Genomic DNA, 20,349 nt, shown 5'->3' on the forward strand with positions numbered 1-20,349 from the left:
ATTTTCTCTCCACAAAACATCGTCAATATTTCATCAGTCAAATCGAACAAAGCACAGAGAAGTGTGTGTGTCCTCAGTGTGTTTTTAGGATCTGAACCACAGAGAACACGTCTCAGACTTCAGAGGAATCATTCAGATTTTTAATAACAGTCACAATTCAGTTCATCATCATAAGGCGAGAATGAAAACCACAGTTTTATTTTGTTGTGTCTGTGAAGATGTTTCCATCCTCCTCCTCCTCATCTTCGCTGTCGCTCAGCTCGGCCTTCAGCACGGAGACGCAGCGGCGCCTCAGCTGACCATCGGTCCTGCTGCGTTCAGGGTGTCAGGGGATGAATGGGAACATTTTTCAGCGTTATTTCACCATCAGGCTCAAATATTAAAGTCCCGCCGAGGACGGGGAGGACGTCTGCGAGGACGGAGCCAGGGCTCGCTGTCAGAGACGAGGACACATATTGAGGTCAGGATGAGCAGTCGGCTGTCAGGAGACGCCCAGGGTCTGGACAGAATTACAGCCGGGAGAGGTCACAGGGTGGACGCCTGAAGTCAAAGGTCGATGAAAGTTGCGACTCTGAGGAGAAAGTCGGACACAAACACATCAGAGGAACTTTGGGATGACTCAGCTCTGAGCAGCTTAAATATTTAAGTGCTTTCACAGCAAAGCAGCCACTGTTCATACAACTGAAAACCCACATTCCTCTTTACTGACTTCACTTTGACAAAAAGAGCCTTCAGTCGTCTAAACCTGGAGATAAAAGCACGAGGAAAGTCTCTCTCTCCGTCAGGCCTGGACACAAATCCCCCGAGCGTTTGATGTTTTTTAAGCAACAGTCAAACTTTTGGTGGATTTGCTTATTGTGTCTCACGCTGAGGGTCAGAAGTTCACACTGATCCCACTCACATCCAGCAGCTGCTTAGCTTAGCTTAGCATAAAGACTGGAAACAGGGGGAACTGTTAGCCTCTGTCCAGAGGGAACTACTGAACCTCTGTTTAACATGTTGGTGTCTTTGTCTCCAACCAGCAGGGACTTCTGGTTTCTGTTGTCCATGATGATGAAGCTTCAGGGACCAGGAGTCATTTTAACCCACACGATGATACTCAGCCAAACCAAAGCACAACCATCAGGAAACAGATTTATCCGTCAGCAGGCTCGGACAAACGATGGCGTCCTGTCGACGGTGGCGTCACATCAGACCAGGAGAGGACCAACAACCAGGACTGACTCTCAAACTGTGCTTTTATTTTGTAGGATTTGTCCTTGGTGGAGGAGATGCAAAATGAGAAGAGCTTCCTGCAGAGTGTGAGGGGGATTACAACCAGCTGGGAGCGTGTGTGTGTGTGTGTGTGTGTCTGTGTGTCTGTGTGTGTGTGTGTGACCCTCAGGATTTGTTCCTTTTTTGTTTTTTAATCTTCAGCAGCAGGAAACAGGCTTCAGACAGGACGGGAATTAATCAGGAGGGATGTCACAGAAACTTTACTACACTAACCCACACACACCCACACACACACACACACACACACACACCTACACACACACACGACATTGCCTTGACTTCCATTCATTGTGGACAGTTTAACCTCAAAAATTCACCAGGATCTCAGCAATGTTTTGTCTCATCAGGACGAGGCTGAAGAGGGAAACACACACACACACACACACACACACACACACACACACACACACACACACACACACACACACACACACACACACACACACACACACACACACACACACACACAGTGTGTTGTACTAAGCATCATTCTCTGCTCTGTCAGGAGGGAACTGACTGTAATTGAGTGCAGCTCCTCTGCTTCAGGTTCATTCAAAGTCTAAACAGCAAAGAAATGCAGTTAGTGTATGTGTGTGTGTGTGTGTGTGATGATGACAGACAGACGGACGGATGGACGGTGGCTGTCCCCGGAGTGGAGGGATAAAAAGGAGGAAAGCAGCAGCAGATTTCGGAGCGTTGGTGTAGATTAGTTTATTTGAGTTTTGAGCCGATGGCAGAGGAGGAAACACTGAGCAGGTTTCACGTTCTCACATTCATCAGTCACAGGTTTAAACAGCAGATATCAGACGTCTGCAGCTGTGACCGAGTCTTTATTTCTGGATCTGTACTAACCAATGAGAGCAGGGGTCAAAGGTAACTGATGAGAGCCAAGCTAAGAGATGTCCTGGAAAACGTGCTGCATTCACATCACATGGAAACATTTAAAAACAGTTACCTGGTGGAAATGTGTGAAGCTCATGGATGTGATTTGTTGGTTTTATGTGAATTCATCAGTTCATCGTTTCCCTTTGTATCCATGTGACATGAATGCAGCTTTAATCCAGAGACAGATTCATGACACAAACAACAGAACGGGAATAAAACGCAGCAGCTGAGACGTTCGTGTCTCACGTCGCCTCCTCTCGTTTAAAGTGCATGTTCAGACTCAGGCGCTTCACAAGCTCACGACTCAGTGTTAATGACAATAACAATAATTACAGCAGATGAGACTTTGTACAGTTTATCACATAAATAAGAGTTAGTGCAGCGGGAGGTAAAACACTGACTTCTGCAGCTATTGCACAAAAATTAAATTCTGCAAAAACCAGCAGGTGACACAGGAAATGGCAGGAGGTCCATCAACATAAAATACCTCTCCTTCAAGTTTTCAAAATAAGAGCATTTTCCCAGACAACACACAGAGAGACAGTACAGGACACAGCAGAGTGGACATACTGCAGGAGGACTGAATATTACCGAGTGAGTATTACTCTGATTATCTAAGGCTGAGCTCTGGAGATACAACGTGATATTAAATGTCTGTTTAAATACGTGTAAATACAGTGAGTGAAATATTATCGCCGACACAGCAGCTTCTGGTGGAAACTCTGAGCTTTGAGAACCTGACAGGACTGATGGATTTCCTCTCCCTCGCTGACCTGCTCCCGTTTTCAAACACCACACTTCCTGTTTCCTGGATGAAGTTGGTTTAATGTACATTCCCACAGAACCGACTCGTGATCAGCAGAGGTCCAGGTTTTTTTTCATCAAATTACATCTGAGACTTTTTAATTCCTCGGGTCAAAGAATGAGTGAATGAATTAATGTTTCCTTTCGTTCTCAGGGCTGAATGAAGTGCTGATGAGCTGTGACAGTTGATGAATGAATGAGAACATTTCTGTTCTCCTGTGGAAACGTACATAACTCTGAGTTTCTTCTGTCTCATCCAGCTGCTGTGCAGATGTGTGATGTGCATCAGTCCACACAGATAAACAGCAGAGTTCAACGTGTGAAGCTTCATGTACATTTTATCCAACAACTCAAACCTCTGACTTTTAAATCTTATCAAAGGAAACAACAAACATTTTAGGAATAATTTGTTTGTTTGTGATGATGTCATTATTTTTACCTGTCTGAAACTGGCTCTCAGTGTTTGGAGAGTACCAGAAAAAAACAACAACAACAACAGGTGAGGGTCAGGGGCGGAGCCTTTACAGGTGTTCTGAGGAACATGTTGACTGAACGACTGAAATTAAATAAGATCAAAATAAATAAATAAAAACTTTAATAATAAATACATAAAAAAAAAACTTAGTTCAAAATCTGTCAGTATACATATACAGTAACAACAGTCTGGAGTTTCAAACCAACAACTCCAACCTTCCACTGCATCACGTACGGTTTGGATGGAGCAGCTGCTTCCAGCTGTTTGGTCAGAGGAGGGTTTTAATTGGACGGCGGATGCTGGGAGGCAGATTAACTGTGATTTCTGCTCATAATCATCCGTCTTTACGATGAAATGACCTTCAGGTTTGAGCTCACTGGTCTTCAGGGTTTGTTCTGGGCTGAGAATATGAAGCTGGTAAATCCACAGAAAGCTTCAGCTAAGACACCGTTAATCTGAGGCTGCTGATGACACACAGCGCTCGTTAACAGGGCGGACACAGACGAGCCGCCGCCGACAGACAGGAAACTTTAGATCTGGCAGATGTAGTCAAGTTTTAACCCTGAGGATTTTTTCTCAGGATAATTAAGACTCAGGCATCGAAGGAGAGGAGAGGAAAGAAAAGGAAAAGGAGATGAGAAATATCAACAACAATCAGGAGACAGAGAAGGAGTGAAGAAAGCAGGGAGGAGAAAAAGGTAAAAAAAAAAATAAGGAAGAAGAAAAAAGGAAGCTGAGGAGAGGGGACATGGAAGGGAAGGAAAGGAGGAGGAAGAAGAGGAAGTATGGAAGAAAAAAGAAAAACAAAGGGTAAGAATGAAATAAGAAAATTAAGTTGTAAGGAAGGAAAAGACGAGACAAAAAGAAAAAGAGGTTGGAGCGATAAGGAGGACGACTAAAGAGAAGGAAGGAGAGAAGGAAAGGAGAGAAGGAAAGACATGAGAGTGTGTGGAAGGAAAGCGGGAGGTAAGGAGAAGGAATTAAAACAAGGAAGGAGGGAAGAAAATGTGGAGGTAGAGAAGATGAAGAGGAAAATGAATGAGGAGGTAGGAAACATGAGGAGGAGGCTAGAGGAGGTGAGGGAGGAGGAAGCTAAATAAGGACATAGGAAAGGAAAAGAGGAAGAAACATCCAGGAAGAATGTAAGTATGTGTACACACACACACAATAGATCCCCACAGTGCTGTTGCTATGGCTTTCCGGCTGTATCACCATGGCAACTGGATTTATCTATAACACCTGAGGGGTACCTGCTGTTGCTCTCAGGTGTGTGTGAATGTGTGTGTGTGTGTGTGTGTGTGTGTGTGTGTGTGTGTGTGTGTGTGTGTGTGTGTGTGTGTGTGTGTGTGTGTGTGAGAGAGAGAGAGAGTCCAATGGAGCTGTATTAAGAGAGGAAAAAAGGAGATAAGGGGATAGTGAAGGAAACACAGAGGGAAGGGAAAGGAAAGGAAAAAATTGAGGTGAGAAATGAGGAGGCCCTCAGGGACCACGGCCAGATGAACCTCCTAACTGGAAAAACGATCTGATAACTGATCTTAAAGTTGTTTTTAAAGCAGAAAGCAATGAAAACTTCTCTGGCTTCAGTTTCTTAAATATAAATATTTGCTGATTTGGGGTAAACCCGGGATTCTGGGGTCCGTGAGGATCTGGGGCCCCTGGGCCGCTGCTCGGGTGGTAGTCCCCTGTCGGGAAGGACAGATTAAGGAAATGAGGAGACAAGTGGAGATGAGTGGTGAGATGATAGAGGCAGAGGAGAGGAGAACAAAGCCGGCTGAATAAAAAATAAAGACCAATTAGAGCAGACAGCGTCCTCTCTTCACCTCCTCCTCCTCCTCCTCTCCCTGTTGGCCTTGTTAACACTCTCTGCTGCAGCTTCTTCACACAGATGTGATGGATGGACAGAGAGAAAAAACAGAGACGGGAGAGTCATAAAGCAGGTGGACAGAGAGACAGAGAGAAGACCAGGTCACGGTCTGTCGTATCTGATGGACAGAAGCAGGAAAGGACAGAGACTTGGACTAGAATCAGACGTGACTGACAAACAGGAGGCGTCTCCACACTGTGATAACAGCAGTCACACTGAGTGAGAGGGCTCATAAGATGATGATGGTCTCTATCACTGTCAGACAGCAGGACGTCCATGTCCATGTCCAGCCATGTTGGACTGTGTCTTGGCGTCACGGGTGTGTGCTGCTCTCATGTTTAGAAAATGGTGAATGAAAACAGTTTTTTCTGCCACAGACTCACAGAAGGTTTAACTGGTGAAATATCTGAATGTTGAGCTTTGAGAAGCTGGAACCAGTGAAACCAGTGAAACCAGTGAAACTTTGGGCATTTCTGTGTAAAAACACCTGATTCAAACTGTTGTTGTTGTTGTTGTTTCTGTGAACTCGCCGGCACTGAGTGGATACACCAGCCCTGTTTCCTCTTTAGTTGCCAGCACGTGTGATTATTGATTATCAGCAGACTATAGGAGCTGTCAGTGATGGGATTGTCTGTAGAATCTCTGATCTTCAGCTGTGTGAAATGTGAAACTATGCTAAGTTTGTGTTTGCATATATCTCCACTCTTGCTCGAGGGCATGTGGGCAGGACACTGTCTGTTTCTGGGGGTTGAACCTGCAGCTTTGTTGCATATTCATTTGCATATACTGTTTAATATAATGTCAAAGCAAGCAGCGCTGGATGGAGGAGCCTCTGCCTCCTGACAGATGATCACTGCTTTTCATTGGTCGGTGGAGACTGAATGATCTCTGAGGAAATCCAGGTGTAACCAGGTGAAACTGTTTTTCCTCTGGACTTGGTGTTAATGTGACGAAGGACTCTGTGACCTCCAGAGTTCAGAGAAGGAGTAAAGTCTTCAAACTGACTGAGGACAGATTTGAAGTTTTAGTGACTTCAGCCTTCAGCCCGCTCAGGTGCAGGCCTCAGTAACCCTCATGCTTCATGCTGCTGCTTGAGACGGAGCGAACTCTAAGTGCTTCATATACTTTTGGAATAAATTAATCAATAACAATGCAGCATATTTGATAAACTGGTCATATTTTACCTGTCAGATCAATGCAGAGGATTGATCAGTAAAACCTTTCCCTCTGAACTGCAGAGACACACAGACTTAGTTATATTCCCCCACTGCAGAAAACCTCTTTATCTGAAGCTTACTGTGACCTTTAACCTCATCCAGTCTTTATCCAGAAGGCTTCTGTTCTAATCATCGCTGTTTGGTAAAAACCTCGCACCTCCAACGTGCTGACTCTTCGCCAGCCCACCGTGTTTTTCCACTGTGAACGTGACCACCTGTTGAGTTCTGTTTTATAAAAACAGCTTGTACCGGAGCAAAGTAATCACTCGGCTGGAGGCGGGAGGTTTTCCCAATCAACGGCGGCACTATGGAAACGTTTCGCAAAGAGGATGCCAAACAAAACGTGAAGCACAAACTGAACAGATGACAGAAGAAAAGAGCTTATTTTCTCAGAGATGGAACAAAAATAACGTTGGAATTTCTGACCTTGGAGGCGTGTTGTTTCTCAGAGCAGCAGCTTTGAGCCAGTCAGTCTACACCCAACAGACAGACGGGTGAACGGACGCTGGGATTCTCCGGAGGAGAACTTGGGGAAGGGAAGGGTGAAGAGTGGAAGAGCAGCCAGATTCGACCTGTTTCCACACTGTCGGCTGTTTCTAGTATGAAGTCAGAGAGGAAGTCAGTCAACGAGGCACCAAACCAAAAGGACTGGTCCCTAACACACAGCGAGTGAGCAGCTGTAAGATGATATTCATCTGCTGAGACACGAAGGAACCAACCAGCTCCTGCTCTTCTGTCTTTAACCTTTTCTAATAAATAAATGACATAACGTACCATAATACAATAACTTTAAGTTATAAGGTTTTGGTAACACTTTATTTTACTGGTCCAACAATCTCTGAGGAAGTTCCTTAGAAAGATTTTTTTTTTCTGAGCTGATCTGCTGATCTGAGTCCAGGAGGAGCCAACGAGACAAAACCAAACCAAACATTTGTTCTTGATTTGATATGATTTCACATGTTTGGCCTCCTCTCTGCATTCAGAGGCAGGAAGAGAGTCAGCCGGATGCTGATGACGCTAACGACGCTAACGTTAACGTTAAGCTTTTGCGAACTGGATGATACCAACGGTACCATCAAAGATTTTATGGCAAAACAAACAATCTGTGATCCTGTAAAACAAATAACACAACAACCACCTACATATCTCTAAAATAAAGCTGTATCAAATCTAAGTGATCACAGTGAGTGTGAAAGGCACAAACCAGACTGATGGCTTGAAGGTGTGTGCTCAAACCTTTCTCATGATTGGCACCAATTAAAATCCTTTCCAGGAACAAATAAATAAGACTGCAGGACCTGTAAAATGAAGAGTTACCAAGTTTTTAAACCTTTATTACTCGACCACAGTCCTCAAATATTAACAATAAATAAGTTAAGCGTTTATATTTCAACCTGGTTTACAGCTTAGATAATGTGGTGATCTCTCTGACCACAGAACAGGAAGTTTCCCAGCAGCCACAGTCTGGAGAGAGACTTCAGGAACAGAGGGAGCAGCAGAACGACCGGGTGGGAAACCCGTGGTTTGCTGCTCACATCGCTGCGTGTTAGGAAGCTGCTTTCAGACCAACAGCTCCTTCAGTGGCTCTTTGGTTTGGGGAGGCGCGAAGAGCCGGAGGTGAAGGCCAGCGCTTTGAGCTTAAGCCCAGAAGAGCCGCTGCTCTCTGGGTCACGAGGCGTTGACAGCTGCCTGGACGCTCTCGTCTTTGGAGGGGGCGCAGTAGTGGAGGCACAGCTAGAGCTGGGGTCTGGTCTGGAGGTCTGAGACAGGAAGAGGTGGAGTTTGGAGGGCTGGGGGAGCCTCAGGGATCTGTTGGAGGCGCCTCTCTTCTCCTTCGTCTCTCCTTTCTCCTCCTTCGTCAATCTTTTCCCATCATCCTCTTTTTCCTCAGTCGTGGAGTCAGTGGTGTTGGTGTCCGGACGGTCCGGGAGTCTGTCGGCAGGGATCTCAGAGCGGGGGTGAGCTGGAGGCAGAGCTTGGGTCGGCGGTGGCATCGGGACTCTGTCCATCAGTGGTTCCTGGTCTTCCTGGCTACAGGAGTGAAGTATCTGTGACTGATAAACACAGAGAGACACAGTAATGAAGCTGCAGCTCATCCAACAGCTGATGAAGCTCCAGGATTAACGTGTGCTGGCAGAACTAAAGCAGAAAACAGGACGTGATAACAGCGTCTATGTGAGACCATGTGATGCGGCTGAGGTGAGGTCTCCGTCTGTGTGTGCTCTTTCACTCTTCTGTTGTGATGATCATTGTATGTGGTTCAACAGTTAGCACGACATCAATAAGCTGCAGTTTGTTGTTGGGTTAGAAACACAAACAGATGCTGAGGAACAAAGTTCGATCTGCCTGTTGATAACTTTACTGGATTGTTCTCAGACTGTTTAAATATAATAAAGACAGAGGAGCAGAGAGAAGCCAAATCTCCTTTGTTATATAATTTATCACTTGTTGGAGGTGAGAAGAAAAATATCAGTGTGTGATTTGAGAGAGGAAGAGAAGAAAGAGTTGTTCTTTCAGACGGCTGGTCATTTCAGACATCACTGCTTTCATCTGACTTTTTCTGTGTGTGGCTGCTTTTGATCTGAGCTGTTAGCTTTGATCTGTGTGTGTCCTACTGTATTATCTGTGTGTGTGTGTGTGTGTGTGTGTGTGTGTGTGTGTGTGCTCTGTGAATCAGAAAAACACTGCACATTATGATGCTATTTAAAAAAAAAACTAAGTCCAATTTTGTTGATTTTCATGCTTTCACTTTAGAGAGAAACTGAGGCAACGCTGATGAAACTCAAACTCTGCAGGACGAACTCGAACACACAGCGGCTGAAAATAAATCTGCTCCTCACGTCATGAAACCGTTTCAACCCAACAACAACATTTCTTCTGTTTGTTTTCATCTCTGCTGTGAAGTCTGTTCACCACACAACATTTGATTTGGTTTCATTCATTACAGCTTCTACTCGTCCAGCTATCAGCTGTCCTCCACTGTCCTCCCTCTCTGTCCTCCACTGTCCTCCCTCTCCACAAACAAATAATAAGTCTAAATAATAGATAATAACTGTACTTATACAGCACTTTCTCAAACAGAGCTCCAAAGTGCTGAACAGTAAATTAAATTTCATTCTAACACTGAAGAGCCGAGTCCCTGACAGGAGTCCACGGACGGACAGCAGCTAATCACTGGTCTCTCCAAAGCTGTCCTCACTTTCTCAGAAAACCACAGGTCTTTGTGTCCACACCCCTGATCATGGGACCTGGTCTTTAGCTCCTCGGCTCAGGTCCAGTGTGTCCATCCTTATTAAAGTGTCTGCATTCATTTATTTAGAACGGTCGAGCTGTAAGAGGCATAAATACCTCCGATTTATATGAGTGAGGTCTGTGAAGTGAATTTCCACAGGTTGGCACTCAGCAGCAGAGTGAGACAGATACAACACCTGAGTGGGAACAGCAGACTCGTTATTACTTCACACAGGTTTGGTACGATCCATAAAGTGAGACTGCAGCACATGATCCACGTTCTCTGTTATTCTCAGTGTAAATCAGATTATCATGTTGGTTGGTAACACACAGTGCTGCGGGTTGATAACCAGCCCCACTCCACGCTAACTGAACACAGACTGCTCTGTGTCTGTGGTGCATTTGCTTCAGTCTTATTGGTTTTAGAACATTTATTTCTCAGGGACAAATAAAAACAAACATTAATCTCTGACAAAGAGAGGAGACGCTTTGTGCAGCAACTACAAGCAACAATTATTTTCATAGTCAATAAAACATCAGAGAAAAATGCTGCTCACATTTCCCACGGCCCAAAGTGACATCTTCAAATGTCTTGTTTATCCAACCAAAAGTCATCAAACGTTTGACATTTACACTCGATGATCACCATGGCTGCAGATTCACGCTTTATCGATCGACTCATCGATGAGTTGCTGCTCAAATTTAGATCCTGACACTACAGCTGTTTGTTGTCCAAACCAAACTGGAAAACACCGAATGTGAACAGCTTCTTCCAGCAGCTGCTGCACCACAGGTTCACACTGTGAGACTCTCATCGTCTCTAAACAGGTCAAACTGAGGACGTGGACAGTAAAAACAGAGGCTGACACTTAAACCTGTGGACGGGGAGGAGGAGTGGGATCCAACCACCAACCCTACGATTAACAACCAAACCCAGAAGGAAAAGCCAGACATTCGCTGGTCAACACTGGCATCGGGTGGTGGACGGTGGTACTGCAGCCTGTCTGTCTTCCAGTGTCTCAATGTGCATGTGTCCATGCTTCATGAATAATGCGTAACAGGATGGATGGATTAAAGAGAGACACAGCAGGGCAGAAGGAGAAAGAGGATAAAAAGACATGATAGAGATGGAGTGATGCAGCAAAAAAAAGGGAAGGGGGAGGAAAAAGTGAAGATGGAAGAAACAGAAAGAAGAGATGAGCAGGATGGGAGAGCAAGCACAGAGGAGAGAGGAAGATTAAGAGAGGGAGAAAGACATGAAGAGACATGAAGAGACACGGAGAGTGTCCTCGACCACATGCAGCTGCTCTCAAGGAGGATTCACCTTGTGTTGGATGGAGGGAATCGCTCCACTGCCAAATGTTTCTCAGAGCTCTGCTGCCCTGACAGCGACTTATAGGACGTCCCCACGGTAACACACACACACACACACTCACTCTTTTCTGGCACACAAACTGCTGAGCCGCCCTGTCACCGGCCTCTGGAGGCTCATTAGATGAATAATATCACTTCACGCTGCATCATCAATTAGCTCAATTATTAAAATGATAACACTGATGAATAAACATGAGGTGGTAGTTTTGGGCTGAGGGCAGTGAGCTGGTGGGGTGAGTGTTGGTGAAACAGTGTCGTCATGGTGCAGTGAACACTCTCCTCCTGTTCACCAGTATCAGCTCAGGAAGTCCTGATCAGGCCGACAGCTGCGGATACTGAATCTGACACAGCACTTCAGTCGAGCTGAGCGGGTCTTGGTTGAACCTGCCCTCAGAGACGTCAGAGATGTCCATACATGACGCAGCAGCCTCGCGCCGTCATGCTGAGGGAATGGAGGGGGGGTTGGGGGAGGGAGGTCCCGTGATGACTGATCTCATCTCCACTGGTTTGACTTCTTCTTTAAGAGCCATTTCTAAGGATAATTTTAGCTCACGCTGCCTCCGAACGAGCCTCCAGACTCTGCTGGACTCATTTCAGTGTGAAGGAGAAGGCGTGACCTGTCCTCCAGGCAGCAATGAATCATGGGTAAAACTGGTCTGGAGTGGTTACTTATACATTTTACATATGAAAACTTATCTATTAATATTATGATAATTGATTTGATTAATGAAGTTTGTTCTTGACCCTGGAAACAAAACGGTCTTTCAGTCTGAGATAAAGAAATGGAATTTAGCCTCTTTTAGCTCCTAGTTTTGGTTTTGTGGCACATTCAGTCGAACGGTTTCCAGCAGCCATCCATACACAAAGTTTACACACAAACACAGACACACACAGCTGTGATGGCCATGGTTTTTAGCTTGATGTGGAGCTGTTTCACCCTGTAGCTTTAAACCTGAATTTCCTTATTCTGATGGTTCGGACAGGACGAGGAGGAGGAGAAGATGGAGGAGGAGGAAGATGAGGAAGATCAAAAAGTTGTTACTGTACCATGCTGTGTCACTGAAGTAAAGCACTAGTTTTTCCACTCCTTTGGCGAGGGCAGGGAGGAGAGGCAGAAACACACAGAGGACAGAGGGACGACAGTTAAAGGAGGAAATGCACCGGAAGAAAAACAAAACTCACTCACAGATTTCTCATGAGTTTCAGATGTGTCTGTCCTCAGTGTGGGGGAGGGGGGTGGGGGGGCAGAGTGTGCGCTGGATTCTTTGGTTTAGCACCTGTCACTCACACCTGACAGAACTTTTCCAAAACTACAAGTATGATCAGTCAAAAGCCAAAGAACAAAAATATTGTGTAGTCTGATCTTGGCAAAATCCAAACAGATTATGGAGCCAGGTGGTGGTTGGGTGGTGGTTGGGTGGGGAGTGATATGACTCACTTTTTCTAGCGAGGTGGGAGGGGATGCTGGGCCTCGGCCTCCCCCTGTAAGGCCTGGAGCGCTGATACTGCCAGGGTGGAGAGAGGAAAGGAACAGGAGGAAAAGCCTGAGGAGAGACAGAGGGAAAGAGACAGAGAGAGGGAAAGGCTGCTGATTCACAACATCGAGAGAAAGAAGACGGAGAGGAGACGACAGGAAGACAAAGAGACAGACAAAGAGAACAAGCTAGAGGGGAGACCGACTCTGGATTCTAACTTTCAGCTTCCTAAAGGAAACATTCAGCATCCAAAGACAGGAGAAACGAACTAAAAACTGCTGAGAAACACACACACACACACACACACACACACACACACACACACACACACACACACACACACACACACACACACACACACACACACACACACACACTGCATCATATCAACATTTACAGCACCAGAAACCTCCTCAGGTCCCATCAGTGGCAGCTGGAGGCAGCTGTGTGAATTTTGACTGTATTACCCAGAAACCCTCTCAGTAAACCGACCGGTCTGTGGCGGCTCACACAGGAGGCAGCCAAAGATGAAAAGGAGACAGAGCGAAGCAGAAAGACAGAGAAGACAAATATAAAATAAGAAGAATTAATTATAAAAACCAGGAAACAGAAACAAGCTCTAACATGAAGAGAAAGCCAAAGAAAACCTGAGGGTTTGAAGATGCTTTTTTAGGATGTGAGGTAGGAGCTACATGGCCTCTGGAGACGTAGTGGGAGGCTGTTCACATCACCACAACAACAACAACAACAACAACAACAAACCTCCATCACTGAAACACACAGCTGTCAAGATTTTAGTCTCTGCTATTTTTATTTTTATGTTTAAGTTTAATGTCTGTTTTAGTTTTAAGTGTTTTTTGGTCGAGGCAACATCTCTGCATGAACCATGATACACGCGTGTGTGTGTGTGTGTGTGTGTGTGTGTGTGTGTGTGCGTGCGCGTGCGTGCGTGCGTCTCCTCACAGTGTGCTCTCTCCAGGGCGTCTGCGAGGCCACGCTCTCTCTCTCCGTCACATTCGTCTGTGTGTGTCGATCCATCCTTCCTGTCATCTCCTGGCAACGACACCTGGCAGTCACCGTGGGAACAGTCTGCTCTCACACACACACACACACACACACACGTGTGACCAAGTGTCACTCATGACTTTATAAACATACACCTTTTTAAAACAGAACTAAAGTCTATGGAGCTGATCATACATCACCCTGAGGGTGGCGCCAGAGGACCGGCCATGTTGTTTCCTAAAAGTTTATTCTGTGGTTTTCATCATGATGTTAGCACGCTAATAAGGATGTTAACATACTAATGCTAAGGGCGTATTATTAGCATGTCAGAGTTAGGAGTGTCTTTTTCTCTAATTTCCTCTTTGTCCCTCTTCCTTTTCACAGTCAGGAGACACAGACACACACCAGTTGCAGAGTGAGTTGTGCGATGGTTCGGTCTCGGCTCCTCAGCTCCTCTCTGAGCTGCTGCACCTCCTGCAGGAGAGCCTGCACCTAAACACACACACACACACACACACATTAATGTGAGTCCATTCAAAGCGAAGCTGCTGTTGCTGTCGACCTGAGCTGTGTAAATAAAGGTTGAAACATGCTGACCTGTGCGTCGGAGCTGTGGGATGAGTCGTTGGCCTCAGGACTCAGAGTGTCTGTGGTCAGAGTGTCATCATCCACATCTTCCTCCTGAGCAACACACACACACACAGCACACACACGTTATCACAACACGTATCACAGGCTGTGAACACAACACGAGTGGTGCAGGTTAAAACAGAGACTGTGACTCAGAGATGTTTCGTCTGGATCCAGGAAGCTGCACCTATCCTCATCCTGAAGCTTAATGAGCCCAGGCTATAAAAAGGCCGAGACAAGAGGAAAAGGAACATGAAGAGATTCACACACACTCAGTGCACAGTTCATCTGATGTGTGTAGAGCTGGTGCAAACACACCTTTGCATAGTAAACGGGAACTGACCTGAGCATAGTGTCAAACTTTTACTGAAGGAAACAGGCTTAAGAAACCAGAAAGCTGCAGAGACTCAGAGTCCTTCACTCAGAGCTGCTGCTGAAAGTTTACTCATGTTTAGGTGATAAAGAATTAATCTGACTCCAGATCCGACCTGGATAAAGGTTTAAACAAGAGCAAAGAATCAAAAATGTATGTGTTAGTCTCAAAGAGCTTCTCTCGTTTGAGTAAAGTCTGATTAAAACTACAGCGAGCAGCCGATCCTCTCAGTACAATGGTCATTCTGCACACACACAGTGCACCGTGCTCAGCCTCCTCTCACCTGCAGCAGTAACCTCTGCAGGTACTCCAGCTGTGATCGCACTGCAGAGCAGTCTTCAGCCAGTTCCTCCACGTCCAGACCCAGAGCAGGAGTACCAGGAGACAGACAGGGAGACCTGAGAGGGGGAAGGAAGTCAGCACAACACCTGCTAAATGCTGTGTGCAGGAACCAGAGTGAAATCCTGCACATCTAAACAGCTTCTGGTTTAATTATGTGTTTTTAATTTTTATTTTCAGGAAAATTATCAAGCAACACATGCAACAGTTTGTGTTACTGAAGACGTTTTTTGCTGAATCACCTTGAGGAACAGAGGTCCAGAACGAGGTCGCTGTCCCTGCTCGTGTCCGTCCTCTTATTCCCAGGATCCTCAGTGAGCTTGTAACACTGGAAGTCACTGAGGGGAGGACAGAGAAGCTTGTGGACATGATGCATAGTGACTTTCAGCTTCAGCTACCAGGGCAATAAGCTCAGGAGCGTGACATTTCTGTGACTCCTCTCTCTTCCTGTCCAGCAGCTGCAGTCCTGTCAGGTCTGTCACAGTGCTGATAGGATTCAGCTCCGATTCCAGGATTTAATATGTTCACTTTCATTCTGATGAAAGTGTATTACGTTATTTAAAGTGTGTTCGTTTTGAGTAACGGTGATAAAACACTGATATTTCAGTGACGGGACTTTTGATGAGAACAGAAACATAAAGAGATTTTTATAGTGTAATTCTTTCTGACAAATTTGATGAATGACCTGAGGTTAAGATGCTACAGGTGCAGATCAGCCTTAAACAGAAGTGGATGTACACTGGAGCAGCCCACACACACAGTGCAGGCAGCTCACAGGGTCACTGAACCATCAGGCCTGTAAAGATGCAGCACAGTTACTCCATGGTGGGCCGTATTAATAAAATCTCATATTCATTTTTCACAAATTAACATTTTGCTCAAAGCGACTGCTTATGTTTCCCTCCTCCTCCGAGGAGCAGAGGTTACAGCATCGCCTCCTGTTCATTTCTTTGTCTGTGAAAAGCCCATGATTTGGCCCTAAGAGCTGCCCTCCAGCCCCACCACGACCACCACGACCACCACGACCACCAGTCTGTGTTGTTCTGTTACTCAGACATAAACATGGCTGAACATATTCATGTTCCCGTTAAAGAGAAAGGGGCCAATCGATCTGATGCATCTGACCTTAAACACTGAAATGAGACTTTAGTGGGTGAACAGACATGATTGGCTGATAACATTCATGCTTCTAACAGTAAGAGACGTGTTGACCTTGGCTGACCCACTGACCTTTGCTTTAGCCAGCATCAGTTAACAGGATTAATGGGAAGATACTGGAAACCTAGCAGGTGTATATAATGATGACCTGTGCATTTCTACATACGTTTCAATTATTTCAAGTGTTAATCTCTAGAAACTTAGTTGTAATATTTTTGAGCAAAAATAACTCCCCCACCCCTCACCTTTCATTGTCATTGTGGACATCCTGCGTCCCCCAGCAGAGCTGTCTCCTCCTCCACTGAGCCATGTGAGACATCCCGTCTCCATCTGCAGAGTCCAGATCAGCACCATGATCAAACAGAAAGGAAAAACTTTATCAGGTACAGCAAACAGCTGGTACAGAGCAGAGGTGTGTCACATGACGAGCTCTGTGAAAAGGTCCTGACAGCTAACGTACCGCTGTGCAGAGAGACGTCCTCTGCAAAGTCTGCATCCAGCATCAGATCATCATCTTCCAGATCACAAGAGTCCAGGTTGTTCAAGATGTCCTGACAGAGACAGAAAGACAGACACTTGGTCTTAAACCTGCTGTCTTATATTTTCTGTCTTTGCTACATTTATATGTGCAGGGAAATGTGTTAGCATCTCTGTCGCTCACGCTGATAAACACAGAAATTTAATGATAACATTAAAAATGTTCGAGTGATCACACACACACAGACACACACACAGAGACACACACACAGAGACACACACACACACACAGAAACACACACACACACACACACACGTTTGTTTCGATGTTTCCTGCCTGTGGAAGCTTAGTCACAGCACAGTGACCTGAGAGGAAACTAAACGTTCACCCTGAGTGACTGCTGCATATAAACACACACAGACACACACACACAGACACACACATACACACAGACACACACACACAGACACACAGACACACACACACAGACACACAGACACACACACACAGACACACACAGACACACAGACACACACAGACACACACACACAGACACACACATACACACAGACACACACACACAGACACACACAGACACACAGACACACACACACAGACACACACACAGAGACACACACACACACACAGAAACACACACACACACACACACACGTTTGTTTCGATGTTTCCTGCCTGTGGAAGCTTAGTCACAGCACAGTGACCTGAGAGGAAACTAAACGTTCACCCTGAGTGACTGCTGCATATAAACACACACAGACACACACACACAGACACACACAGACACACAGACACACACACACAGACACACACACACAGACACACACACACACACAGAAACACACACACACACACACACACGTTTGTTTCGATGTTTCCTGCCTGTGGAAGCTTAGTCACAGCACAGTGACCTGAGAGGAAACTAAACGTTCACCCTGAGTAACTGCTGCATATAAACACACACAGACACACACACACAGACACACACATACACACAGACACACACACACAGACACACAGACACACACACAGACACACACACACAGACACACACAGACACACAGACACACACACAGACACACACACACAGACACACAGACACACACAGACACACACACAGACACACACACAGACAGACACACAGAAACTCAGAGCCTGTCCCCGGTGGCTGAGAGCAGCCATCCACATCAACACATTACCCTCTAATCTCCTCTTTCTGCTCTCTCCTCCTCCTCTCTTATCTCTTTTCCTCCTTTTTTCATCCTCCCTCCCTTCAGCCTCCTCTTTCTCATCCTTCCTTCTGTCCTCACCTCCCTTTCTTCTACTTTCTTCCTCTCCTCTTACCTCCCCTGTCTTTTTCTCTAATTTCATTTGTCCTTCTTTCTTTTCTTTTCCTTCCTCCTGGTAATTATCTCTCTCTTTCTTTCTCATCCTTTCCTCCCCTCATCTTTCTTCCACCTTCGATCTTTTCGTTTTATCCCCCATAATTACTTCTCTTTTGTCCTTTCTTGTTTTCCTGCTCCCCTCCACTGTGTCCTAACACTCTTATTTCCATCACCTGATTTTGATTTAGTTTTAGTCTCCTGACCAAAACTCGATGTTGGATAGTTTTAGTCTAGTTTTTAATAATAAAGTTTGATCCTTGTGAGATGTGAGTGAGTGTGAGATGAGAATGTCTCTGACAGTGATTCAGAGCAGAGAAGCTTCAGGTAGCAGCTGAGAGGCTGAGTCTGCCTGTTGATCCCAGGCTGTGGTGATTCACAGGAGGTGGTAGCATTAGCTGAGGTTACTGGCTGAGACAGCTGTTTTTCTGCAGATGTTGCTGGTTCTAAAATAAAACACAGTTTTGTTCTTATCAGTGAATGAAAACTGTTCTGCTACTTTTTAATTAGTCCTGAAAAAAGTTTGTTTTCGAATATTTTTCATCGACTCGTCTCTTAACCTCTTATCCTCTTTCTTCTCGCTTCACCTCCTGCACTGATCCTCTCCTCCTAATTTTCTTCTCCTCTGATTCTCCTCTAAGCTCTTCCTCCTCCTCCTCCTCCTCCTGCCCCCCTTCGCTCTGGACTAATCAATGTTGCAGTCTTGTATGGAGACACACACACACAGAGGACAGCCTGTCCTTAGAGCAACACTGACCCCTGCTGCTCACTTTGTGTCGCACTTTCATCAACAAACTTACAAGCTGCAAAATAACAGTCAACAAATTAAAAGACGATCAGGTGTCACCAATATTAAAAACAAAGGAGGCTTCAGACATCAGTCCAGAACCTGGTAATGTCCTCAGATCATTAAGGCTCTGAGGCTCATTAGGGTCAATCGCTCTTTAAGACCCACAGCTCATTAACACAAAGGGCGCATAGAGACAGGGAGCTCATTAACACCCACTCAGCATTATTCAGGAAGCACATTAACTGTGCTGAACAGGAGACACGGACAATGCTTCGAGTCCAGACCACGATCCTGACTGTCCCGTCTTCACTCGACTACAAGCAGTTTAAGAACTCTACCAGAGTGTGACGTTCATCAATACAGAAGCTTCCTGCCTGAATCATCAGGTGAACAACTGTTCTATAAAATATCTGGTTCTTTGATAAAATGTCACAGATACAGGAAGCACAGACGTTACATCTTTATTCTGACTGTGTGGAGGTTTGAGAAAGTTCTACCTATTTTTATGTTTATCTAAATTTGTATTATGTCAATATTATTTCTGTACAGTTAGTATGAATTCAGCTGCGTCATGTTCATACAGTACACTCTATGTACAGCAAAGTAGGCCAAATAAAGGCCGACTGGTTTGCAGAGGCAGCTGTAATTCACAAAGCAGACACAAGAGGGAGCCACAGGATTTCATTCAGACCTGAAGGGCCTGACAGTGGGGCCCGATGTGGAGGTCTGACCTCTGGAGGTTTGTGATTTTAACCTGCCCGACCTCTGAGACCTGATCTCTAAGGTCTGATCTCTGAGGTCTGATCTCTGAGACCTGATTCCTGACGGTGGGACGCTGGACTGTGGAGCCACCAGCTGTCCACAGTTTAAAGCCTCAGATTTCCATCAGCAGGAAAAATAGTGACTGTGGCTGTGAATATTCAGAGGCAGTAAACATCATGTGTAGACGAGCTGATGTTTCTGAGCTTTTCCTACAAGCTGACGGGGCTCACTCCTCTCTGCTCTCTGCTCGGTGACAGACAGTAATTTCAGAGATTTCTTCTTCATTGGTTTTTCAGTTAATAAAGAAATCATCCTCACCCCGTGATGAGTGGATTTAATATGTATGATCCTGTAGGCGATGATCCCACTCCCACATAATGAACTTCAGGCTTCACAGAGAATGCTAGTGTTTTGCGTTCAGCAGCAGTTTGACGGTTAGAGACCTGTTCAGAGCTGGAGACGGTCTGAGCTCCTTCCTGAGACCTCCAGTCCAGACTAGTTCCAGAAATGTGCAACAAGTGCCAACTGCAACCGGCAGCAACGCTCTGACATTTAAGGTAATGAGTGACGGCCTGTTTCTGCCTGTTTGACGTTCAGTTTGTTCTTTTCAGTCTGCTCACTGGAACCAAACCATCTGTCCAATGCCAGCCACAGGAAGGCCCCGACCTGTTTCTGGCTGGTGGATTCTGAAGCTGGGCTCATGAGGAGCAGAGACGCAGGACGGAGCTGATGCTGCTGGAATATTAAACACTCACTTTGTCTCTTTTCTGCTCAGTGGAGTTTTTATAGGAGTAAACCAAGAAAAAACAATAAA

The 20,349-nt window shown here is 45.5% G+C and overlaps 1 protein-coding gene across 2 annotated transcripts in view; it reads right to left on the reverse strand.

Moving 5' to 3' along the window:
- Positions 1-1,975: 1,975 nt before the first annotated feature.
- Positions 1,976-20,349, reverse strand: part of LOC121201365 (serine-rich coiled-coil domain-containing protein 2-like) — a 31,184-nt gene continuing 12,810 nt past the window's right edge. The window contains exons 7-15 of one of the 2 annotated variants that reach the window (XM_041067175.1): positions 16,566-16,656; positions 16,351-16,435; positions 15,190-15,285; positions 14,892-15,006; positions 14,203-14,286; positions 14,011-14,097; positions 13,564-13,689; positions 12,564-12,669; positions 8,417-8,574 (exon numbers count right to left, since the gene is read on the reverse strand). In XM_041067175.1, coding sequence (XP_040923109.1) covers positions 8,552-8,574; positions 12,564-12,669; positions 13,564-13,689; positions 14,011-14,097; positions 14,203-14,286; positions 14,892-15,006; positions 15,190-15,285; positions 16,351-16,435; positions 16,566-16,656 — 813 coding nt within the window. In that variant the 3' untranslated portion in view covers positions 8,417-8,551. Of the gene's footprint in view, positions 8,575-12,563; positions 12,670-13,563; positions 13,690-14,010; positions 14,098-14,202; positions 14,287-14,891; positions 15,007-15,189; positions 15,286-16,350; positions 16,436-16,565; positions 16,657-20,349 lie in introns of both variants that reach the window. The other variant, XM_041067174.1, reaches the window with a different exon arrangement.

This window comes from Toxotes jaculatrix, chromosome 21 (assembly GCF_017976425.1).
Source record: "Toxotes jaculatrix isolate fToxJac2 chromosome 21, fToxJac2.pri, whole genome shotgun sequence".
In the NCBI taxonomy this organism is placed as follows: Eukaryota; Metazoa; Chordata; class Actinopteri; family Toxotidae; genus Toxotes; species Toxotes jaculatrix.